This window comes from Kwoniella pini, chromosome 1 (assembly GCF_000512605.2).
Source record: "Kwoniella pini CBS 10737 chromosome 1, complete sequence".
NCBI lineage: Eukaryota > Fungi > Basidiomycota > Tremellomycetes > Tremellales > Cryptococcaceae > Kwoniella > Kwoniella pini.
In genome coordinates, this window is record NC_091716.1 from 1,929,216 (window position 1) to 1,953,908 (window position 24,693).

Consider the following 24,693-nt stretch of genomic DNA (forward strand, 5'->3'; position numbering starts at 1 on the left):
CATTTCAGTTTCAAGATATGTCCTTTTTGTACCACAAATTGTTACGTGGATCAAAGGGTAGAAGCGAATCCATATAAAGCTTTCCATAAACTTCCTCTTCCTTTCTTTAGCATTTCAGCTTGTTGAGATTTAGTGAAACCAGTCTAATATGAAATATGAGATCATATCAGTTAATAATTTTCGTCATTTCAGCCAGCTTTCCCGCTCACGGACTGAGTTGGTATTCCAAAAAAAGGGATACTCACTTCAGCTTCCACTAAAGTCTTATCATAATTTTTAATTCCTTGATCAATAAGGTTTTCTGCAAATTTAGCTTTTGAACTATTACTCATATTAAATTCAACTTTAATTTTTTGTTTCTTTTTAGGCATGGAATTGGAAGTTTTTGAATCTGTATTTGATGATTTGGATTTTGGGTTTGTGGGTGATTTTCGATGGATATGAGGTTTTACATCTTTTAAGGATTCATCTGAATTTGAGTTTGAATTAGATGATGAAAATGAAAGAATGGGTTTTATTTCTTCTTCTAACATGTCGATATTTTCAATAAACATTTCGGATCTGGATCGTTTACAAGTCATTGTTTTGTTATAAAGAGGAGGATTTGAATTTGATGTATTCAAAATTGGTTTTGAAGTTGATGGACAGGTTCTTGCATATAAGCTCGCTTTAACAAAAATCAATGTTATAGAGTCGATTTGATATATAAATGAAAATGTTAAGAAGAACAAAAGAGAAAGGGTTGAACACCTCTTTCACGTTGACAGATATATGTAGGGTATACTTGGTATCCAAGTTACACGTTACAGTCATAACGTCAGCTCATGCAATTAATATAATAAACCGTCCACTACGATGGATCATATGATTACAAGCTCAATATGTGCTACACCGCCTCCAGAATTTCATTGCGACGTATTTTGCATAAATAAGGAGAACTACTAAAAGATTTATGAGTATACTGTATATAAGACCTATTTCCAATCTTAAAGAGTCTTGCATGAGCCCATCAATGCCTTGTAAAGCGCACCTTTACCATCTTTCCTAGTCATGTCTTTTTGCTGATTGGCTTTGAGTCCAGTCTGTTGAATAGAAACCACTCCGTCAAATCTCAAGCTGACGAGAAAACAATCTACAATAAGTGATTTTTGACTTACAGCAGCTTCTACTTCGTCCTTTTTTAAAGTTTCTATACCTTTATCAATAATCATCATTGCATATTTAGCCTTTGCACTAAGATTTTCATTGTCATCATTTGAAGTTAAAGAAACTTGTTTTTTGGGTGATGATTTAATTTTTTTAGGTGATGGAGTTTTTGATTCATTCACTTTTGATTGATTTTTCTTCTTTGGAGTTTGAGGAGATGACTCCGTAGTTGAAAGTGAAGGTGTTTTAACTTCTTCCTCTGGTTCAGAATTGTAATAATCAGGTGAAATTTCTCGTTTGACTGGCATTTTTGGCTTGAGCTGATGATATCCTACTTATGAGCGAATTTGTTATAAGTAAAATTTCAAAACTTTCAGTATAGTTTCAAAATTTAATGTGTGGAATTTAGGGGAATTTATGGATGAAACTTACTTGTCAAGTTGAATAAGCTGATTTAGTGAATTGGCAATTTGTCTTTGAATAAAAGTTATTGAAGATGAAAGAAAGTGAAAAAGCAGAAGTCGTAATTCATGATTCGATGTTGACTGATTCTTCTCACGATACCATCATCAGACGGTCCTTTGAGTGATGTCATTTTGATCACTTACCGTTTACCAACAATAAACACTTCACTTTTTGTAGAGATCAGAGCTCATCAGGGAAGGACACCCAAAGGACAAATGGTATGTGTGTTCTGAAGATTTAAAATTCGTTTCAAACTCGAAGCTATCAGGTACAGTATGTGTAAGCAAGTTGCTATACCTTTCAGAGCCTCATTCATAGATTAATTAATTACGAAACAATATACTGTATATATACTTTGGTTTCTTGATCTCATAAATTTATTCCGCCATGTTGAAAATTTCATAGATGGCTTCAAAACGCTTCCTAAAGGCGTGACCAATCAGCTATCCCGCACAGAGAATGCACAGTCATGAGCCTGTGCTCGGTGAATTAAAGAAGTACGACTGATTATATGAGCTGTATCGATACGCCTATCCTTTCATTCGCTCCTCTTGATCAAGGGGCAAATCAAAGGAGTAGAATACAATCAGATATGTCGTAGCGGACTAAAATCAACAGAACTTTTAGCGACTCCATACTTTACGATCAAGGTCAATTCGAGACTCTGCTGTATCAATTACAGATTTTCTTCATACCACTTGGTTCAAGGTATCTCTTGTTTTCACATTTATTCTGTAACATGCCGCAGGATATCAGGATATCTGGAAATCGGTGGCTGGTCCTTCTCTATTTGATTCTTTACCTTCTGGAGTTCGCGAGCAATGTATCAGCCGAAGATTCAAACTCATGCCAAAACACTCTCCAGTCTACATTCACCGAATCCAACGCCGTCTATACAAGCTACTCGGACTCGACTTCCACAACTACTGAATATTTTACATCTTGGTTGAACAGCCAACAAGGATCAACATTCACCGACATCACCACAAATACGACATGGGTGAATGATCCTTCACAAAATGCACTGTCACTTACAGATATTTCACCAACAACTACTATTCCCTTTGAAGCGCCTTTGACTGTTTCTAGTAGCGAAGAATTATCAACACCCGAAAGCAATGAACCTAGTATCAGTACAACTATGACTGAGGATTCCAGCAAGTCTCAGAAGCCATCAAGCACTTCGGCTGAGACATCAACGTCAAGTACGGAGAAACCGCCTAAGCCTACCACCGATATGCAAGCACTCAGTGATAAAGCTCGAGAGGAATGTACAGAATTTTGGGGATGTTTTGCAGTAATCCAGCAATCTGACAAAGTCAAAGTCGACGTAAGTCATATTTATTCCAATAAGATTGGTTTCATATACTTATGCCTACTGAATGATGTGCTCTGACGCTGTTTTATCAGGAGATCGGAGTACCTGATCCTAGTCCGCGTTTGGGACCAGGATTTTGGTATAAGAAATTAGATAATCAAGCTCCGGAATACAATGTAAGATCATTCAGGATTTCGATCGATGTCACTGGCAAGAAGCCACAATACAAAGAGGTAAGGCCTGCTATATCTGCGAGCAACCTGGAAGAGCTAATGGAAGCTACATCACAGTGCAATTATACTCTCATGACTGCACCAAAGGATATATTCATCTCGGTAATTGTTACCGAAACCGAACCATATTTCGAGCTCGAAGGAATGAATGATAAATATCTTAAGTTAGGGGACAATTGTGCGTTCTAGAGATCGGTTGAAACTCTCTATAATAATCTGTGATCACCTCTCGGGACATATGCATGTAGCCTATAGTCACTCCTTTATATTTTCCCTTTTCAATAATAAGATTGCGTGCCACATCCGGCACAACGTTTCCCACGCGCTGGTTACGTAAGGAGAGGTTGTTATTGCTAATGACGATTCGAGTAATCATACGCCACCCAGTACTACAACTTACAACTAATAATCTAGATACATAACAGTAATTCATACTTGTTACATTTATATAATCAATCGTACATTGATCACTTATACATATACAAGCTCCGCTGACTCTCGAATCTCAGTGGAAAGATACAAATCAACAGATCGACGGGTTTGGGCAATTGTTCAACTCAATCATCCCGCAGGCGGGGCTTATCTTAACTCCACTCTTACCCCTCGTTCATCTCCGCCTTCAACGCTGAAGTCATAAGCGAAAGACTGTACGTTCTTCTTCACTTAGTACATCAATCTGCGACCTCGATAACATCCAGAAAGCGCGATACATGACTACAAGGATTCAATATGTCGAATGGTGTGCAGAACTCGCAAGCTGGACCATCGGCATTCAAGGCTTACGCAAGTAGGTTTTTATCTGGACAGATGAATAAAGATGTTGAAGGAAGTCAGGTATGTAGCGAGACCGGCAACTCTTTTATCATGGAACTAATTGTTTCTCTTGACCTTCTTGTATAGATATTCAGAGCACCATCACCTCCTTCGCCGTCTCGTGATCCTTTCGCACCATCACCATCCATCACAAGTTCTCATCCACACTTAGCAGGCGGATCACGATCACCTTCTATATCTGGTAATCAAACACCACCATTCCCTGGTCCAGGTATTGAAGGTATACCAGACATTGACGAATCCGGTCTGGGAAGTGGAATTGGTGTGGGTTTATTATTTGCTGAGCCCCAGGATGGGCAGAGTGAAAATGCCCCTCCTCCTTCGGTTAGAGGGAATAAAGGTAAAGGGGGACAAGTGAAATCAAATATACCTAATCCATATGCGGCATCTTCCTCGGAATCAGAGGAAGAAGCAGATTTAGATGAAGTAGCAAATGTCAGAAGATCGTTACTTACCAGGCCTTCACAACAATCTCAAAAGAAACCACCTCAATCAGAAAGAGCTAGAAAAGGCTGGTTAGCGCACCAAAGTGTTTTCCCACCTTCTTCATCATCTTCAAGCGATGAAGATTCTGATGATAGTGATAAACAGACAGAGTCTGCTTCTGAGGAAGATGAACCTAGAATGATGGGTAATAGGAGAAAATCAAGATCGCGTTCTAGAGGACAAGAAGATGTAGGAGAAAGTCAAGGATACATGTTATCACCTTCAGAATTGTACAATGTCTCTACCGGTTTGCAAGATGCCTATGACGGTCCATCAAACTTAGAAGAACCTCTTTTAGGTCCCGATGAATTAGCTGGAGGCAGAAGGGGTAGAGTACCAATTAAATTGCAGGTATATCATGGTAGATTTGGTCATTGGGAAAGAGAGGGTCTAAGGAAGTACAAAGGTTAGTCAACTATCCGCCCTTTCATACAAGATCTACTAGCTGATCTCACTGTGCAAAAAGACTCGGGCTTCCTTGCTTTATGGTTGTCTAGCTTGATAGGGATAATAATCGGTCTCGGTTTTGTGTGGGGTTCAACGGATGTAAGTTTACTATTTATTGAGATTGATTTGCTGTTACTGACTGCCAATGCAGCCACCACCGACTGCGCCTGATACATCGCCAAAATCAGCTCCTTCCATTGTCCCATTACTACCCTTACTTCTGATTCTCCTTATTCCGACTCTCGTCCTTCCTCCAGCCTTCCTCCTTTTACTGCGAAAGACGGTCCGACCAGTGTTGCTAGCAACAGCCATAAGCATACCATTTTCATTATTCATATGTGGATGGTGGGCTCTTGGCGAGAGTTTTGATACGAGCGGTCTGAGTGGTGTTGAGCAAGGCGAAAGATGGTGGGGAACGACCGGACTTCGACTAGGAGCTGTTCTACTATGGCTGTTGGCTGCTTGGTTTGGCCGATTGGTTTGGATAAGACGGAAAAGGCTGGACAGAACGGCCTCAGTTGTTGAGGCGAGTTAAAGTCATATTGTTGCTAACATTTCAGCTGACTCATGAACCACCTGTGTAGCTATCAACAAATCTCCTACTCACACACCCACCACTTTTACTGCTCACTCCGCTTTTGCTTGGTGTTTTCGCTCTTACGTCCATACCTTTCTTGACTCTGCTCATACGACTGGGGACTATAGGGTATTGGAGACACCCGTGCGTATCTCGCAAATGTGATATGCAGAAATATGAGCTGACATGTTTTGCAGTCGAGAAAATACATGGGTTTTCCACATACGTCCATATGCAGGATGGCTTATCTTCCTTGTGACGCTTGTTTGGGTTTGGACATGGGGAGTCATCCGGGGTGTTGGCCGAGTAGCTGTAGCGGGTGTTGTAGGAGAATGGTTTTTCCACCGGTGAGTCAGCTCAGGTCGACCCAAGTATGGTTACACAGATGGCTGATGATTCAATCCAGTGATGATCAATCGCATCCTCCCCCATTGGAGATCACCACAGCCGCTGTACATAGGGCGACTGGTACTTCATTAGGCTCAATCTGCCTGGGAGCAGGAATCATCGCCGTCGTAAGAACCGTTGGAAGAGGTGCAGCAGAGATGAAGCGGATTACAAACCCCAAATCGAGGATCCTCCCTACGCCGTTGCATTTCCTTACCAATCTTACCCCTCTTTTCGCTATCGTTGCTGGCATATTAGATCAACTGAATGGCTACGCCTTAGTCTATGTGGGAATTACTGGGGAAGCTTTCTGGCCTAGTGCTAGAAGAGCGGTGGGTTTAGCTGGACGAAGGAAAGGTGGGAGATTGTTAGATTGTAAGTTGCCCCTTATATTGAAAAACCGAAGATAGCTCATAAATATCGCAGATACCTTGATCAAACTCCTCCTTACTCTCAGTTCCACCGCCATGGGTCTATTCACCGGTACAGCCGGTTACCTCTATATGACTCATTCCTTGTCGAATCCAGGATATGCCCCCTTGGCTGGACTCCTGTGTGGTGGCCTGCCATTCTTAGCCATCAGAGCTGGAGCTGCCGTCTTGGGCGATGCGTGAGTTTTGATTACTCTTCAGCTGAGCAGCCGACTGATCCAATTTATCAAAAACAGAGCCGATGCTTTATTCATCTGTTATCAGATCGACAGGGAGCTAGGAGGCGATCACTGCGAGGAAGCTAAAGAAGCGGTTAGTCAAAATAACTCTGGTCGTTGCAAATCAGCTGACAGATGTAATTCTTGCTTAGTTCGCAGGAGAATTACCCAGAAATGAAAGTGCTGTGTGATCTTCTTGTACGATCACGGCAAAGTGAAGCGTTCTTGTAGGAGTCTGTGATTGTATATACCATTTGTGTAATCATATCAAATTAGAAGAATCAATTTTATAAATAGTAAATAGGAAAGAAATGCTCATCTCTTGTGACTCCGTGAATTTTTCCCTTTTATGTTAGTCTCTTTTACGTTGTACTGTGGATCTGAAACCAGTCAGATGCATCTATTCATCATAATTCCATGCTTTCCACTTGACGAATAGTGATATTTTGCTCAAAGGCGCCCAAAATTGCTTGCTGTCAAACAAGCTTAATCGTTCGATTACGGTTGTGCCTGAAATGACGAAATAACGATGAACAATAAAACATGAAACTTAACAACAACAATTTCGATATATCGCTAGGATCTACTTGATCATCTCCCCTTGAGATTGATCATCTGAAACATCCAGCATCTACTATATGTCCTCCTAAATCTCAGTATAAATTAGGAAATCAGAAGATGACTGATACAGCCGTGAGAGAATGGTCGCTTGACGACGGGGAGGAATTGGAGAACGATGATAAGTCACACATCAATCATCTGCTGGATGAGCAGGATGATATATTGCTCAATGGCGATTGAAGATGATCTACTCATTGTCTTTTGTGATATGATACTGAGAACAATAAGATTATCCAAATTAGAGTAGAATATCTATCAACGAGGTTCGAGCGTATTGTTGTGTGTGTGTTTGAGCACTTACCGCTGTGATCCTGACTTTCTCTTTCTTGCTCCTGATCCAGGATTAGTAATACACAGATCTCCTGTTGTATTATAAACCAGAAAAAAAAGCAGATGTCGCATTATCATCAATATGAATCAAATTCTTTTCAAATACAAGAGGAAAAATTAGAAGATTTATCACAAGGAATTAAAGTAACTTCACATGATTATCATATATCCAATATTCCAACAAATGAAACAAGAAGAAGAGCTTCAACTTTAGTAAATTTACCAAATTCTCAAAAGAGTTCAACGCAATCATCAATCCCTTCAGATAAAGATATACCAATTCGTCCACCTAAATCACAATTCCGACCTAGATTCCCTTCTATATCAACTTCAACCAAAATTAAGCAAACTGATATTGGTACAGAAAGGAAAAGACATAATTCGCAATTGAGTTTAGGCGGATTAGAACGATTAGGAGGTATTTTGAAGTCATTTGTAAAAGGATTGAAATCTGATTTTAAAGAGCAACAAGAACTACCTGATTCGCAAATTTGGATCGACCGAAAAAAGGAAGAAGATCATTTGAGAACTAGGGATAGATTAACTTCCATTTCGTTATCAGCTCTTATCGGTCAATCTCAACGTACACATAAAGCTGATCCTTCTGGATCAATAAAAACAATGTCATTATCTGATCAAAGATCAACTCAGAGATTAATCAATAGATTTATGGAAGAACTTGAACCTCGATCACCTACAGGAAACTTTCATTCATACTCTCAAAACCCTTCTCCTACGACCAGACATGCTCATGTTCAACGAATACGAAACGTAGGTGGACATCGTCGTACGCATAGTTCACCTGGACCTACACCTACCCTATCAGGAGCGAGCGATATCCAAAGTGAAAGAGGTCGAACATTGTCAGGAGGGATTTTCGGCAATTCGATAAAGAGTAGTACTGGCGATTCACATGGGCTGATAAGTGATACCGATACATCAAGAAGTGGAAGAGTAGATGCGGATGGGACTGCTTCTGCTCCTATTTCCCCTGCATTGACCAGACAACCTCTCCCATCTTCACCTCTTCCTGCTCGGCCATCGGCTCGTACGCCGCCGCACACCCCGTCTCGAGCCCCCTCAAATCGAGGTATTTCACCGGATACTCACCCTTTCGCAGCTGTAGTAGCTATGATGGAAGCTGGGAATTCACCTACTAAGCGGCGATCTAGAGCGCAACTGGGTAGTAAAGAAGTATTGAGCTCGCCGACGAAAAAAGGCAAAGAGAGAGCCGAGGGAGAAAGACCGCATCTTTTAGAAGGTAATCAAGGTAGAAAGCAGACCCCTAGACGAGGTTTCATAGGTCCTGGCGGTCTCATGCGTGTGTTGCCGTTCTCATTTCCCCCCAGATTTCGAACTAACCAATAGAAATAACCACATAGCACGAATAGCGTCTCGGAAGTCTTTGGCCAAGCTGAAACTCGCTACATCACATTCTTCCAGTACCCCAAACCCCGTCATTGTATCGATTCCACCCTCACCGCCTGATACGGCTAAACCTCAGTATCCTCAGACGGTCTCGCCACTCACACCAAGCTCGACTACGTATCTGAGACCAGCTCCAGCTCCACCACTCATGCCTTTCTGGTCCAAACCAAGATTCGCAATGTCAACATCCGCGCGAAATCCATCACCTGCACCGTCTACTATCTCTAGGGGAGGTACACCCACGCCACTCTATGCACCGAGAAGTGGGGCAGACGGGCTTCCTCCCGGCCCGGGCAGCGAGCTTGTCGAGATCCCCAGATTCAAGAAGAAAGAATTGAATCTGGGTATAATTAGGCGAAGAGGTTTAAGACAGAGGGTGGCTTGGTTGTGTCTATGGGTGGCTTGGCTTGGTAATGGTCTTTTGAGCTTGGTTAGTGATCTGGTGCTTATTTCTCCGAGAAGTACTATAGCTGATAGCTCAATCCAACAGTTCTTCGACGTTAACGTCATTTACATATTGGTTCAGTGAGTTCAGATTCGGATATGACTTGGCTTTATGACCATCGGCTGACATAGTATCAAAGATGCACGTTGCATCCCTCTTTCACCACAAACAGCGAGAAAAGCTGGCAATTTGCTACGGCAGCATATGCAGTGTTGTGGGCTATATCTACCTTAGCGGTCTGGGTTGGATGGGAACTAGGTTATGAATTTTGGCGAAGATGGAGATTGCGTAAGTTCCTTTCGATTGAATCGATTTAGCGACGTGGAAAGGGAGTGTGACGATTTGAGGCTAGCCCGACCCTCTGTGGAAACGATCTACATGTCCTTTCCAGCTAGTCTACACCTTTCTCTCATCTCTTTCAATCATTTCACCTTCTTATTGCATATACGCACTTCACCTCTCAACACACCTTATGCTCGCGATATCTTACCAGAGACATGCCAGGCTCTCATTCAACTCATCCCAGGTTTACTCCCACTCCTACCTCGAGCAGCAATCGCCGTCGTGGCACTCATCAGCTTTTGGTCCCCAGCACCAGATGTTCAAGCACCGTATGGAGGAGCGGTCGATCAAACATCGAACCGAGATTCCAATTTCTTCAATGCCGATGCGCCTGGGCAATTGACATCATACGCCAAAGGTGTCCTGTTAAGTTTTACAGCTTGGATCGCTCTACGTCTGTTGATAGTGATCGGCTCAGGGATTGGATTGTGGATGTTTTCGGGAAGGCCTTTGGGTGGACTTATTGGACAAAGGCTCTCAAGGAAGAAAAAGGTATCTGGACCACCTACAACTCCGCGCAAACCCAAATCATCCCTACAGCCTCGAGATCCAAGTACGACATCTTCGCCTCAAAAGTCATGGGTTGATCAGGAGAACGAATTTAACTGGGCTTGGAGAGAACGTACGAGATCTAGAATACAAGATGCATTTGAATTATGTATGATCAGGCGGAATGATGGTGGAATAGGAAGGTTAGATTCATTTCTATACCAAAGTGAAATTCCATGGGGTAGAATGATGGGTCAACGATCTCGTTTGTCAAATAACCTAAATACTTCCGACATTGAGCTGAACAACCAAGACCCTTCCAAAGTGACACGAGCAATTTCGGCAAAGGAATTTGTAGATGGATTTGTGGAAGGAAAAGATTTACCTTCTGTAACTACTACACCTGACCGATCGCACTTCAAATCACGAACTTCAGAATTAGCAAGACCTGAATCTCTACTTGATCCCACATCCAACGGCTTGGAAACCCCTATTCGCCCCTCCCCATCACGAGCAAATACAGCCGCTTCAAGCTCAGCGACTGATCTGTTTTATACACCCTTCGAAGGTAATACTCCACAGACTGAGAAGACGAGATCAGTCGCTGAGGGTATAGATAAATTACCTACCCAGTTACAAGTAACACCGCATCAAACTCCGGTTCTTCCGCCGAGCTCGTACAAAACTCGTGGTGGATTGGATGAATTTGGAGTCAAGGAAAAATCATCACAGACACGAGGTGGCTCGCCTGACTCAGCGAATGGATCAGGAGATGGGGATGATGAGTCCACTGGATTATTGACAACCTCGACTTCGAATTCCGCTAGAAATACTATAATCAAGAAAAGTAGAAGTCGATCATCAACTATCAATTCCACAGATCATTCATCAAACGATCATTCAACTTCTTCGCCTTTAGGCGGGAATTCAAGATCATCCTCATTCTCATCTAATAAAGCGAGAAAACGTGCATATACTTCCGGATCACTTCCAAAAGATTCCCTAAGAAGAACAAGATCAAGTAGTATTACTTTACTTCGAGAAAGTGTTACTAACGCTGCGAACGCTTCTGGTCAATTGATAAGAAGAGCTAGAAGTGGAACCGTGCTAAGTAGCGTTAGTACGTATTCCAAGATGGACGGGAGTGATGAAGAGGATGATGAAGAAGATAAGGAAATTCTAGATCATGGTGAGTTGAAATTCTACTACGACGCGCGGGACATACTGATGGGAATGAAATAGGTAAGATCACACCTAGATCAAGAAGAGGTACAGGTTTGAATCTGAGCATGAATGTCCCTTTTGCAATCAATGAGAAATCGAATAGTTAATCAGACTGGATCAAAATCGCTTTGCGCGTCTGAAAATCAATTCCCACCAGATCTTTCCCGTTGACCCGTAGATGAAGTAGAAAAAAGGCATGCGACTACCAAGCCACATATTTGGTAAATAACGAAATAAGCAAATCTGATCGGGGATGTGACGAGATATTACGATAATGATCTGCGAACGTGTAAAGAAGATTATAATATGCTATTCGGTACCGAAAATTGATATAGATAGATAAGCGAAGAAAAATTTATTAATTTATTAAGGTCCATCCATACCAATAAAATCGCATTTTTCAACCGCGGATGAAGAAAGAACCAATTGGTTGCGGATAAAAGAAAAAAGCAGATGGAGCAGCATGATATTAAAACGTATAATGCATATGTAGAGTGACCTTCAATTTGAAAATGACCTTTGAACGAAATTTTAATTCATATGCTTTATTCATACTCTTATTTATAGTGAAATGCACAATTTTATGATATTTGATTTTAGCAGATATGCATTGTTGCATCTTTATAAAAGATGTGTAGTACAATATGATTTACGACAACATGATGATAAGAATTTCTATATATATATGCTATACAACTAACTTTGTATTTACTTTGTACAACTTTTTTTTCTTACATTTTACGAAAAGGATTTATAAGTTTAGTTTTTTTTTTTCTATTTACTCAAATTCAATGATTGTACTCAATTTCCTTTGTTGAGATATAGAACTCGTAGATGATTTTATACTTTGTTTAGGTAAATCTAAATGGGTTTGTTGAAATTGAGATAAAGAAGGAGCGTTAAATCCTATTGATTTTATAGTATTTTCATCTGATCTAGGTGAATGAATTGATAAAAATGATGAATCTGTATTTTTATTTTTATCATTATTTTTAAATTCAGAAATTAGAATTGGTGATAAAGAAAAAGAAGAACTTTTTTTATCAAATGAATTAATTGTAATAGGTGATAAAGATAATGATGAAATTTTGAATGAATTATTATCATTATTGATTGAATTTTTTAGAAAATGATTTTCATCATCATCTTGTTGTAATAAACTACCACAATTTTCTAATATATTTGAAAGATCTTTTTCATTATTAAATTCATTTTCACCTGAATAAGTTGAATCTTCACTTTCTCTTCTTTCTCTTGTACTTCTTAATGATGAATTTGAATTTAAAGATTCAGCGAAAGAATTTGGTGAAAACGATTTAACTTGTTCTTCTTCTTCTTCTTCGTAGTAATTTCTTCTTAAATTCAATTGATTATCATTATTCATATTCATATTAAAAGAATTATAATTTGAAAAATTTAAAAATTGTGGTGAAGTTGCCCAACTACATTTTTCTTGAATTATTTCTTCAACTTGTAATTTGGTTGTTGATGATGATGATTCTCCAACAATTGATGATGAATTTTTTCGACTTAAATGAAAAGTTCGATTTGTTAATGGACTTGAAAATTTAATTGGAGGATTTTTTTGTCTTCTTCTATTACTATTATTATTATTTGAAAAACAATTTGAAGAATTTGTTGAAAATTGAATATTTTGTGAATTAAAATCTCGATAAGATGATCCAATTGAAATGAATGATGAATTACATAAAGAAGGATCGATACATTCAATTGAACATTCACAAGAAGATGAAAAAGATGTTGAAAATTCTAAAGGAGTCATAGTTGTTGGTGAATATGGAAAAGTTGGTGTAGTTAATAATGAATGTGATGGCGAAGATGTAGCTAAAGTTTCATCAAGTTCAAAAGGAATTTCTAAATCTGTAGAAAAAGAAAAATATCATGATTATTAACATATTAAAAATCGACCGAACTACAATAAACAATTTCAACTTACCACCATCACCTTCTTCATAAGCTAAAAGTTCTTCTTCCGCTTGAACTAATTTTTTCTGATTCATAAGTGTGTTACATCTTAATTGATGTACATTTCTATCTTTTTTTTCTCTTTCTTTCCAATTTGGATTAATTACACTTCTTAATTCTGATGGTCCAACTGTACAAGCTATTTTCGTTATACTACTATCTGACAATGATCTTTCTGCTAAAGAGGGTCTAACAGGTTTACCACTAGATTTATCGTCTAAAACACCAAATCAAAGTCAGCTTAAATGAATCACTTTGACTAGTTGATGGAATTTTGTTCTATTACTAACCTTTTGATAAATTGCCCAAGGTGAAGTGGGATTGTGCTCGTGCAAGTAAGAATCTTCCTGGCATGGTGTTAGACTGCTATTGGTGAACGAAGGTCGAGATTGTTTTGAGTTGGATTTGAGAGAAAGTTTTACTATTGCTGGTCTGGTAGCGAAGATGGAAGAATGAAACTTGCTATGCTTGTATGATCGTGTATATATATGTTGTCGGGTTGTCGCAAGTGAGGATAAATCAATTGAACAGACTATAATGAAGTCCGAAACATCCTTCGACAACCGAACTGATATATATAATCTGTTGACTGGTAAGATTCAATAAACAAAATTGACCGAATATTTATGTATATGATTGATGCGAGACAAGACAGAATTTGATTCAAAGATTAGATGTGCCATTAGATATATACATGAATTTCAAGAATTCGTCCACTTGTCTCGGATTATCAAGATTTTTTTTACAATAAGTAGAGAGTGTTCCAATCAAGGATATAAGCATGTAGTTTCCGTCAATATAATCACGTTAGAAGTTTTCCCATATCCTGAAGGATCAAGTATTACGTGATGACGTAGATAAGAGAGACCAGACCGAAACAGAGGTTTAGGCCTTACCATACCAACTGTTCTCGAAGAAAGGAATTTAGGTAGTCGGGACAGGGACAAATTGATTTATTCGCATTGGAAGCGTAAACCCATGATGCCGTTAAACATTAAACAACTGGGGATGATGAAGTCGAAAGATTAGGGAAAAGGGTCCAAGATTGTCGATCCTGTATTCGTTACCCGCTGGCTTACGAAATAATTCAGGATCGAATCTGGGACATCCGGGAAGAAACGCAGCGAAATTGCGCAAAATTTGCCGGGCTTTCACGTCGATCAGAAGATCCGCAAGTCCCTCGTACCTTGTACCACCGGAGCAGCCTTCTAGTGGTATACAGTGAAGCGAGTGCCTATCTGCCCGTAAAGGCGTGATTATGACTTGCCATTTGGTAGTAACTCTTGGCATAAATTGCATTCAGTCGTAGCTTGAGCAGATAGCAAGTTGATAACGGTTGAGTTGAGTCGATGGTAAACGCGTGCTGCGTTACGATGTGAGAACAGTAGAGAAACCTGAAAATATTCTGCATAATCACCGCTTTTCCCGCGATCAGGGCCGCTCGATTTTCGGTAACTCTTGAAATGGAGAACTTACCGTTCATTTAAAACTCCGGCAGCTAACCGTTCCGTGCTGCTGAAAGGTATAAACGTAACGAAACGGGAAATTTGTGAGACATTTTGACATTGCTTCAGAATCACAAAATGTGAATCTCATCTAAGACATTTGTTCTTCACGCGTCCTATCAATTGAAACTCGTTTGCTCCCTTTATATTGATTTTCGGATGAGCTGTGTGCATGCGACATGCGAATGATCTATCAATGATTGGTGGTTTGACCTAATTATGTAAGTTGTGGAAGAAATCACACATGGAAATTGAACACATGTGATCCGTCGGCTTATAAAAATTTACTCAGCAATTTTCACGTTTGATGACTAATACTCTAAGAGATATTGATGATATGATATGATTCCTAGGCTGTTGACTGACTAAACCTGGACCAAGGATCGTATGAAGCATCTGATAAAGCATCCGTCGGATATCATTCATTTGGTCTAGATTGGCCAAAAGCACAAACACCGTGCCAAGATGTTTGACTGCGACCGGATGAGACATCTACTTTGACGATCCGACGATTCTATGAATACGGGGGTGGCCAACGCCTCACCTTTGAACATGCTTACATCCCTTCGAAACTGAAGCCGACGGCGCCGGGGGCCGTATCACATGCATCCAAAATAAGATGTGGTGAATTGGTACATGGTAAAATCGTATATAGCTGCGAAAAGAATTTCGGAGGATTTCAAGTAAAAGAAAGGAGATTTGAAAGCAGCCACAGATGAATATGTTTATACAGGGCTTTCCTTCATCACAAACGTCTACAGATACTACGCTTGAGCAAGAGGGTTTGGGACGATGCATGACGTTGTTTGAGAGGTTGATGACGTTGAGTACTGAAAAGTTGAAACCGCTTTCAGCGGTGAGACACTAGAAAACGCGTTTGGTGCATGTCTCAAATCCACCCTACTTTGAAACGCCACACCGCGGAAAATCCAGCAAATGCGTCATCGTTACGGATTTGTGTTTACACATCCAAATGAGAGATTGAGCTACAAGAGATTCCTGTTTCATACATCTATATATATATTGTTCGGAGGTAAAATTCAAGAAACGACGTCTAAAATAGAAGCAGTCCGTGGTTGGTCTCGGATTTCCGAGCATCTTATCTATCCAGTCGAGGTCAACGCTCGTACAGTGGATTTCAGTCGGATTGATCTCGTCCGACACAACAGCAATGACGACGGAGGCGCTGTAGAGACATTCGAAAGTCTAGAAACCATCTTCTCGTTCCGGATCTTCATCTGATTGACTGTACAGATACATCTGGTCGGATGCAAAATGGCTAAGATGTATATGCATTTTGGGCAAGAAGTTTCGTACAATGGTGGTGTCAAACAACTCTGTATCTCATCAAATCGTCATTCGCTACTTCTATGCTAGTTCCTCTAGCCTCCACCTGTTCCGACGGATCATTTTGGTTGCTACTCATCAATTCATATCGTTCTTCTTCATTGGAAGTCTCCTCCTTACCGCTGGTGTGATCAATGTCGCTTAGTAACCTATTGGCAAGATATAAAGAAGGTATACACAGTATGACAAAGATAATCCAGACCATATGTCGTCCTGGTGAGAATGGCGAAGGGAATCGAGTTGAAAGGGAGAAGAACCATGATATTATGAATGGGCCGACTGCTCGACCGATCGCCTATGAGTATAATTGCAATCAACATTTAGCAATTGAAGAGAAAGTGGCGTTAACCTGTTGTCATGACTCACTGCTACGCTAAAGGAAATGGCATTTGCCGATGCTAGATGTTCTGGTCCCGGTATAGAGTCAAGAATGAGAGTGTCGAGTTGCCTAGCACATATAAATACGATTGAGCTCTCATGCTATACTGAAATGTGGACAAAGACTATACTCACGTCGTAGCAAAATCGCCAACTCGCCGTAATATCATTTGAATACTCATAATTATCCATACAGATATAGGTAAATTATCCCCTGAAACCGGATAGCTCAAAGCCCACAAAATGGGAAAGAAGATGATAGCACAAGGATATGATATCAAGCCTATTTGAGAACACGTTAGCTCAATTGTTTCATCCGTAACGCATGGTTTTATGTACTCACAAAGTCGTAAACAGGTAGCTTCGGATAAAGATCCATGTAGTAAAGGGAATACGAAAATGGTCATGAGAATAGATAATCCCGCGGAAAAGCCAAGCACCAATCCGAGCGCTTGCGTCTAATGAATCTACGTGATCAGTGGACGTTCATGTACTCGATCACAAAAATAGCACAATATGCTCACTGATAATCCTAATCCGCCGAGACTCTTGCTTGTAAAGCCGAATAAGGGGTATATTGCTTCCCAGGAGAACATAACAGCATTATTCACTAAAATACCCGGCACGCACCATTAGTCTGCATGATGATTGAAAGGGATCAGACAGAGTCACTCACTACCGTATAGTAGCAATATGTTTAGGAAAGGCTCATACTTCAAAAGTCCCCGCAATCCACTATTTGAGGACTTCTCGGAATGTCTCTCTAACGAATTGTCCATCTTCGAACGTTGAAGCGTCTAGAAACGTAAAGGATCAGACTGCCTGCTCAGCTTCAATGTGAAGTCTATGATGACTCTCACCTCAGGTAGAAGTATCATACATAGTATACCTGCAAATATCGCCCCGCAACCTGTCATCAAGGAAGGCAAGAGATATGGATAATTGACGAATAATGACCATGAGGCAGGAAGTATCCTGCCCGATGGTTTGGCCAAAAATCCACCTAGGACAGGTCTTTATGTATATATGAGCTACAGCTACTTCCTGGAGGTCACAGGGAGAGCTTACGCTATGGTCATTCCTACTACTAGAGCAGGCGAAAAGACAGCAAAACCTGGTCGCGCCTGAGAGTTAGTGTGCTGTCAATCTGGTCCGCAGAATAGCCCTATCGAGACGCACCTTGTATCCTGTTTGACTTGTCACATAATTCGCCCACCATCGTCCTTGAGATCACTCCGCACCCTGCTAGTAGTCCCACTGACATCTCAAACTTGTTAGCACGTTGGGTTCCATCGGTCTCCCGGTCAATTACTCACAAGCAGCTCTTAGCAAAATGATGGTCAACACCGTCTTGCTGAAACCGAAAGCGATCCCGAACACTCCCCACATAGCATTTAGTAATATCAATACTGGTCTTCTGCCGTATCTATCGGCTATTGGACCATAAAATGGCGCCGACATGGCCTCTGTTGCCATCATCATCGATTCCTGTGAATAGTATCTGAGTAAGCACACTCACTTGTGACTTGATGGATGTGTAAATTGGAATGTCGAGACCGTTAAGGTGATATATAGATCTGATGACTCACAGCGATGGCGGACCACACACCGACTGATTTCTCTTCCACTCCCATTTCCAAAATCATCTGATTTATATAGGGGAAAATTATCGCATATGTCAGACCTTCGGAACATCGTTGCAATAGCAATGGTAAAATTTTCAAATATGGTACTGGAGTTTTATGCTTGGACTTTGTCGGTGTAGAGGTAGATATGTAAGAAGCGGAAGGAGGGGACAAATACGTCTGCGTTGGAGAAGGTATTTGCAATTGGTCGACTGGGGGACCTGATTGACCATCCGTAGTTGACCTGGGTAAAGGTGACGATGTCCGCTGAACGAGAGGCATCTCACACCACCCTCACAAATCTGCGCTTAAGGGTTCAATTGGGCACAATTGCTATGCTACTGAAATGCAATTGTCATGGGAAGATGATCGCTTGGATCCCGTCTTAGCATGGTGACATTCCATCCATTCGATTATTATTGGGATACCTCCACAAGCTGCTAAAAGATCTCAAAAAACGCGTTCATGTGCCTGAAAGGAGTCATGTAAGTTACCATCATAACCCCGCTCATTGCGGGGATCTCCGATCAAACCATCGATCAATGAATGATGATGACAAAAGCTTATCTATTACCCCCCTGTTCGAGAGGCTGTGTCTGTTACGTAATATTTATGCAGGTTTCAATGACTTCGGTAACAACTAGCTAGTACTAGTCATCTTCACAGTTTGTATAGGTATTTCTTGATGAACAGCAATATTATTATATTTCGCAAAGCACCACCCGCTTGATAAGGTCGCAAAGACATTTAAAGATGCCTTTCAACGATGCAGTTGATACTGCCGAATTCAAGACCTGGTTGGTCACCACTATCGAGCCACTGTACGTCAACTCTCCTTTCTTCTGCTTGGATACATGTACAGGAGGATCAGACTAACGAATGCATTGTAGATGTGACGCCGACCCTATCGTAATGTCGGATTATATAATAGCATTACTCAAACATGATGCGGTGATGGCTGAGGATGAGTGGAAAATTGTAAGCTTCTTTCACCATTCGTCTGAAAGGGCGCTGATCTATCTCTTATAAGTTTGTTTCACGAGAGTTGGCGGACTTTTTAGAAGACAGTAAGTTTTTGCCTGTCGTTGTTTAAGAATTCAGCTGAACCGAGGTTTTGTTCAGATTCCAAGCCATTCGTTGACACACTATTTCAAACTTTGGCAAACAAGTCATATTTGCCTCAAGCTGCTGCAGTTGCCCCCACTCCCGCCATTGTGTCTTCATATAGACCACAAGCTCCTGCTCCGGTATCAGAACCTGAAGCAGGTCCATCGACAGTGAGAGCGGGTCAAAACGGTCGATCAGGACTGCAGAAGCAGGATGTCGACATGGGAGATTCCTCTCAATCTGTACACGGGAGTGCTCAACCGGGTCAACGACGAAGGCAGAAGTGTTTCGATTATCATGGTGAGTTCTAAATTGCAAGCTGAATATGCCGTCTGCTGACGGTCACATCACAGAACGTGGATACTGCATGCGTGGCACTAACTGCCCATACGAACATTCGGAGGATGTCATAATACCCACACCGGAGATGATGTTTGGAGGACAGTTCGCGCCAATGATGAGTGGTCCACCAGGGCGAGGTCGAGGTGCAGGTCGCGGGCGTGGAGGCGGTAGAGGTATGGGTGGAAACCAACAGAATGGTAACGGTCATATGATGGGACCTGGACCCGGCGAACCCTTTCCTCAGCAAATGCCCTTCCCTTTCCCGTTCCCTTTCCCAGGTATGCCTGGGCAACCTCAATCAAATCAGCATCAAAAGCACGATATACCGAGCGAGTACATGGGATCAAACCGTCCACCCTCAACTAGAGATATCAACACACTTGTTATAACGGATATCCCTCAGGCAAATCTGTCAGTTCAAGCGATTCGCGATTATTTTCAAAAGTTCGGAGATGTCACAAATGTTGCGATAGAAGGCAAATCCAAAAGGGCCTTGATAAGTTTTGAGGATAATCGACAAGCCTTTCAAGCTTGGAAATCAGATGAAGCTGTCTTTGGGTCAAGGCACGTGAAAGTATTATGGCATAAACCAAGACCCGGTCAGGGTGGAGCTGGTCACAATGCCTTAGAGAAGAGTGCGGAATTGCTAGCTAATATGAAGAAGATGGAATCTGGAGAAGGAATTCAAGGGGATGTCCAAGTGAAGTTGTCAGGTCCGGAGAGTCGCCTCAAGGCTACTTTGGCTGAATTGGAAAATACGGAGAAAAGGGCCAAGAAGGAGACCCTAATCGCCGAACAGAAGGTACTGTTTAGCAAAACCACCAACGCGAGTAAAGAAGAGAAGTTACAAATACTAAGCAGATTGAAGGAGATCAGCAAAGATCTGGAGACTATCAACAATCCGCCTAAAGTTAAGGAAACTCATAGCGAGCTTAGTGAAAAGGAGAGATTAGATAAAGAATTGGCAGAACATGGTATGGAGACTACTGAGGGGAAAGATCAAGCAGAGTTATTGAGACTGAGTGCCCAGCTATCGGCTTTGAGGGACAAGGTAAGCTGAAACGTACATGACTTGAATGGTCGGTTGAGCTGAGATCTGATATATCAGGCCAATACTCTTGGAATCAACTCTTCTGCGCGTTTCTCGCCTTACTCGAGGGGTGGGTCAAGAGGACGAGTATATACTCCGCGTGGGAGAGGACGAGGTAGAGGAGCCGCTCGAGGTCCGATGAGATTGGATAATCGATCTAGGACTATCACCATATCTGGTGAAGCGATCGCTTCCGACGACGGTAGAAAAGCTGTTCAAGATTGGTACGAATCTCAGGGCGGCGTGACAGAATTGGTGGATGGGGGATTGAGGGTCACATATCCTGCAAGAGATATGGCTGAGAAAGTAAGTTCTCCTTCACAGTAGTTAGTAAGGATTATTTTGCTGATCTGCTCAAACAGGTTTTGGCGTTAGGTACGAAAGACATCAGTGGGGTATCTGGCGGCATCAACATCAATTGGTACAATGCCCCAGCAGAAAGTGCAGCCCCAGACATCGAAATGATGGCTGAAGATGAGCCAGTCAGGGGTGAGAGGCTTGAGGAAGATTAGAGCGCAACATATCAACAAACAGATGGCCTGTGATTTGTCAGATGGAGGATGAAGTATATAGCATATTTGTACATCCAAATCACAAAACGCGCTAAGAACTCGCGACAAACAATCTTATTTTTTAGCGGTTTGAGCTATCAGGTGATGCTTGATTAACAATATTGACCAATATCACTAACAAATTGATCTTCGCAACGCCAACTTTCATAGAACACCGATTGATGTCTTGACACCCCGAGGCTTGTTCGTGCGTTACATATGGCAGCAAAGGAGGAATCAGGAGAACTTCATGATTGCGCCTGGATTGACCGATTGAGCCCCTTCTGATCGAAGATATTCACCCTTTCAGTGCCATGCACGGAGGTGTATCAATCGTTAACTCTTGTCAAGCCTTCCTCAAACAAAGGCATGCAACTGCGATGATTCAGAACATCTGCCGGTCCTTTCATTAACGAGTTTTGTCAAGAGTTATCTATCAATCTACTAAAGGGGTATGAAAGGATTCTGCGGGAAATTATCAAAGAAAGCCAAACACCTTTCATATCAATTATCTCCTAATCGCAAACGGACGATGCTTGTAAAAAAGGAAAGGTACCTACCCCAATCAAAGGTTTAAAACGATTTTTACACCTAGGAGATTGCCTGTATATATATATATATATTGATAATTGACAAATCGATATTACTGATACTTTTTTCTCATCAGCAGATTTCTTTCTTTCTGTAAGTAGAGTCCTTCTGCCCTTTCCCAAGTTGGAGTTTTGCCAAGTCCTGAGAAAGTTATGTCAAGACTGGTTGATCAATTGATTTCGGATTCAATTTTAGTTCGACGATCTTATTCAAGTTGCCTCTAATAGATAAAGCAGGTCCTTTATCTTTATTTGTCTCTTGCATTGCAGCAATAAACAACACACTCTTTTACTTGAACATCAATAAGGCGGCGGAACAATGAGGTCAATCTCAATTTCTTACGCTTCCCTTATAGCTGTATTCGGTACACTCAATGTACTGGCTATCCCTGCCCCTTCAACTTTGGGAACAACTAATGCTGCCTCAACAGGATTCACCTATACCTGTCAAAGTGATAAATCATACACGGACGGTTCTGGTAATACTGTACTTTGTCAAGGTGACACTGTGTGCAAGGAAGGTGTGACAGGTGCCCCATGTGTTTGGCCCGACGGGTGAGTCGCCGTTCTTGCTCATGTCTACCAATGTCTCTCCTTTCAGGTAATTGCGCTAACCTACATAACCAACCAGCTATGGTGCTGACGCAGGTACCGGAGCTGCAGGAGCCGCATCTAACACTGCAAGCGGATCGGGAGGTACAGGCTCCAATAGCGAAAAAGCTGCAAGCTCTTCAGCGACTGAAAATTCTGGATCCACGGCAAATGCACAAGCCACTGGAGAATCACCTAAAACATCAGATCCCAGTAGTGTCGCCACCAGTGCAGCAACAACTGCTACCTCAGATACGCTCAATACTACTGCTTCTAGTACCGGAGGTGATAGTACTTCAAAAGACCCACAATCTGGCGGCACTAAATTCGTTGGATATTGGCAAAAGTGAGAACACATTATCCGCTCAGCCGCATTCATGATAAAAGTTTTTTAGCTTACATGACGACTTACGCGCAGCTATTCGAATCTTGGTGGCATCAAGGCCGATCAAATCAAAGGAATGACTCATATTATCCTATGTGAGCAAGTTCCATTCCTCAAGTTGGGAAATCAATGTGATGCTGAATTAATGAGATACCAGCCTTCATTGATATGACCACATGGACAACAGATAACTCAACTTTCGTAGTATCCTCTAATGGTAATTTCGATTCTGGCACACTGAAATCTTTGCGAGAAATGGTTCCTGAAATAAAAGTCATCGCTGGTCTCGGTGGATGGGGCTTAGACCAAGCTATCAAAACAGCCGCCGATGGAGGAGACGATTCTATCAATACGTTCGTTGCTAATGCTAAAGGTGTAGTGGAACAATGGGGTTTTGATGGACTGGACTTGGATTGGGGTAAGTCTACCATTGATGCTTAACAAAGTAAGTTCTGCGGTATTGACGTTTACTGCGGACACTTCATAGAGTTTCCAACTGCCGCTGAACAACCTGCTTTCGTTCAAATGGTTCAGGGCCTCAAGAAAGGTATACAAGATGTCAAGAAAGATGGTGTTTTAAGTGTAGCTCTTGGATCTAGAACTTCTCAAAAATCACCAATTACTGGAAACTCTGATATTGATGCTATGACTTCGGAGACGTTTAAATCATTGAATGAGGTTGTTGATATGTGGAACGTAATGACATATGATTATCTGAATCGGTAAGCTCAATATTCCGATTGCTTTTGGGTGATACTCTCAATAGATTTTAAGGGCTAACTCGATAACCATCACTTGACCTTGGTCTTTATAGATATGATACTAATACAACTCATCAATCAGGAGGCATGGTAGTTGAACAAAGTCTGAAATTTTACGAAGGGGTTGGTATTGATTTATCAAAAGTGAACATTGGTTTTTTAAATACTGCCAAATACTTCACAGAAGTTGAAGCAGGATGTTCAACTTCCCATCCACTTGGATGCAAATTAGGTGGAGTAAATTTATATGAGACTAATGGACAAGATAATTCAAAATCAGGATGGTTAACATATAATCCTGATTTAGATGATGGTTTAGGTGAAATTCCAAAAGCAAAAGCTAAAGAATTAAGACCTCAATGGGATAACAGACCTGATGATAGTAAAACTGCTTTCAAAGATGATAAAGCTCATGCATGGTACGATGAAGCAAATAAAGTATTTTGGAGTTGGACATCAGCTGATGATAATAAAGATGTTTGTCAAGAATGGAAATCAAAAGTTGGAGGAATGTTCGTTTGGTCTTTGAATCAAGATGAAAATGGTCTTGACGGTGGTTCGCATATACAAGCTTTAGCTGAATGTGTACAAGGATCTTAGAAATTTGGAACTTCCCATGCTACTTTGCTCTTTCTATAAACCCCTATCTTCATCTCGCTCTCTCACATTGCTATATCACTATCGAAGCCCACCCCAAGAAGCTGCAACGTTATCTTATATGGCAGAGAATCCCTACTGTAATCTTTTGTATACTTTGTATTTGTGTTTCAGTACCATTCTAATTAATCTATACCTGACATGCTATACCCTACAACAGCATTATTTTCTTTATCCGTGGTTGCAGCAACGATCGCGGGGTATGACGCATCTATCCCACTTAGATGTGGCAGACTATTTCGTCAACAAACCGTCCTTTGTACTCTTCTCACCTTTGTCAAGCCGACTTGTGAAGCACAAAGGATTGTGCTCCACCGATACGTTGTACGAGTGGCAAGAATATGACCGTGGGGATAT

The 24,693-nt window shown here is 41.3% G+C and overlaps 9 protein-coding genes across 9 annotated transcripts; 5 read left to right on the top strand and 4 right to left on the bottom strand.

Annotated features, from left to right (window-relative positions):
• Positions 1-50: 50 nt before the first annotated feature.
• Positions 51-554, bottom strand: I206_100736 (uncharacterized protein; the record flags this gene model as incomplete). The annotated part of the gene is made up of 2 exons (XM_019152371.1): positions 51-143; positions 246-554. The coding sequence occupies 2 exons, from the start codon at positions 552-554 to the stop codon at positions 51-53; spliced, it is 402 nt and encodes a 133-aa protein (XP_019014509.1).
• A 432-nt stretch (positions 555-986) lies between these two features.
• On the bottom strand, positions 987-1,454 carry I206_100737 (uncharacterized protein; the record flags this gene model as incomplete). The annotated part of the gene is made up of 2 exons (XM_019152370.1): positions 987-1,082; positions 1,158-1,454. The coding sequence occupies 2 exons, from the start codon at positions 1,452-1,454 to the stop codon at positions 987-989; spliced, it is 393 nt and encodes a 130-aa protein (XP_019014508.1).
• Positions 1,455-2,350: 896 nt separating this feature from the next.
• I206_100738 (uncharacterized protein) lies at positions 2,351-3,351 on the top strand (the record flags this gene model as incomplete). Its single annotated transcript, XM_019152369.1, has 3 exons — positions 2,351-2,941; positions 3,022-3,162; positions 3,220-3,351. 3 exons carry the CDS (start codon positions 2,351-2,353, stop codon positions 3,349-3,351), a joined length of 864 nt encoding a protein of 287 aa, XP_019014507.1.
• A 540-nt stretch (positions 3,352-3,891) lies between these two features.
• On the top strand, positions 3,892-6,733 carry I206_100739 (uncharacterized protein; the record flags this gene model as incomplete). Its single annotated transcript, XM_070202268.1, has 10 exons — positions 3,892-3,996; positions 4,063-4,888; positions 4,949-5,028; positions 5,081-5,455; positions 5,514-5,650; positions 5,704-5,853; positions 5,913-6,268; positions 6,320-6,503; positions 6,561-6,636; positions 6,695-6,733. The coding sequence occupies 10 exons, from the start codon at positions 3,892-3,894 to the stop codon at positions 6,731-6,733; spliced, it is 2,328 nt and encodes a 775-aa protein (XP_070058369.1).
• Positions 6,734-7,556: 823 nt separating this feature from the next.
• I206_100740 (uncharacterized protein) lies at positions 7,557-11,528 on the top strand (the record flags this gene model as incomplete). Its single annotated transcript, XM_019152367.1, has 6 exons — positions 7,557-8,814; positions 8,876-9,351; positions 9,412-9,446; positions 9,506-9,654; positions 9,719-11,386; positions 11,440-11,528. 6 exons carry the CDS (start codon positions 7,557-7,559, stop codon positions 11,526-11,528), a joined length of 3,675 nt encoding a protein of 1,224 aa, XP_019014505.1.
• A 671-nt stretch (positions 11,529-12,199) lies between these two features.
• Positions 12,200-13,761, bottom strand: I206_100741 (uncharacterized protein; the record flags this gene model as incomplete). Its single annotated transcript, XM_019152366.1, has 3 exons — positions 12,200-13,302; positions 13,379-13,624; positions 13,698-13,761. 3 exons carry the CDS (start codon positions 13,759-13,761, stop codon positions 12,200-12,202), a joined length of 1,413 nt encoding a protein of 470 aa, XP_019014504.1.
• Positions 13,762-16,239: 2,478 nt separating this feature from the next.
• Positions 16,240-18,544, bottom strand: I206_100742 (uncharacterized protein; the record flags this gene model as incomplete). The annotated part of the gene is made up of 11 exons (XM_019152365.1): positions 16,240-16,554; positions 16,626-16,707; positions 16,773-16,920; positions 16,981-17,095; positions 17,162-17,247; positions 17,314-17,434; positions 17,498-17,651; positions 17,706-17,751; positions 17,817-17,894; positions 17,954-18,125; positions 18,227-18,544. The coding sequence occupies 11 exons, from the start codon at positions 18,542-18,544 to the stop codon at positions 16,240-16,242; spliced, it is 1,635 nt and encodes a 544-aa protein (XP_019014503.1).
• A 471-nt stretch (positions 18,545-19,015) lies between these two features.
• I206_100743 (uncharacterized protein) lies at positions 19,016-21,313 on the top strand (the record flags this gene model as incomplete). Its single annotated transcript, XM_070202269.1, has 7 exons — positions 19,016-19,083; positions 19,153-19,240; positions 19,293-19,329; positions 19,385-19,669; positions 19,723-20,762; positions 20,820-21,107; positions 21,164-21,313. The coding sequence occupies 7 exons, from the start codon at positions 19,016-19,018 to the stop codon at positions 21,311-21,313; spliced, it is 1,956 nt and encodes a 651-aa protein (XP_070058370.1).
• Positions 21,314-22,261: 948 nt separating this feature from the next.
• I206_100744 (uncharacterized protein) lies at positions 22,262-24,279 on the top strand (the record flags this gene model as incomplete). The annotated part of the gene is made up of 6 exons (XM_070202270.1): positions 22,262-22,497; positions 22,574-22,879; positions 22,952-23,013; positions 23,076-23,336; positions 23,406-23,640; positions 23,733-24,279. The coding sequence occupies 6 exons, from the start codon at positions 22,262-22,264 to the stop codon at positions 24,277-24,279; spliced, it is 1,647 nt and encodes a 548-aa protein (XP_070058371.1).
• Between the last annotated feature and the right edge of the window lie 414 nt (positions 24,280-24,693).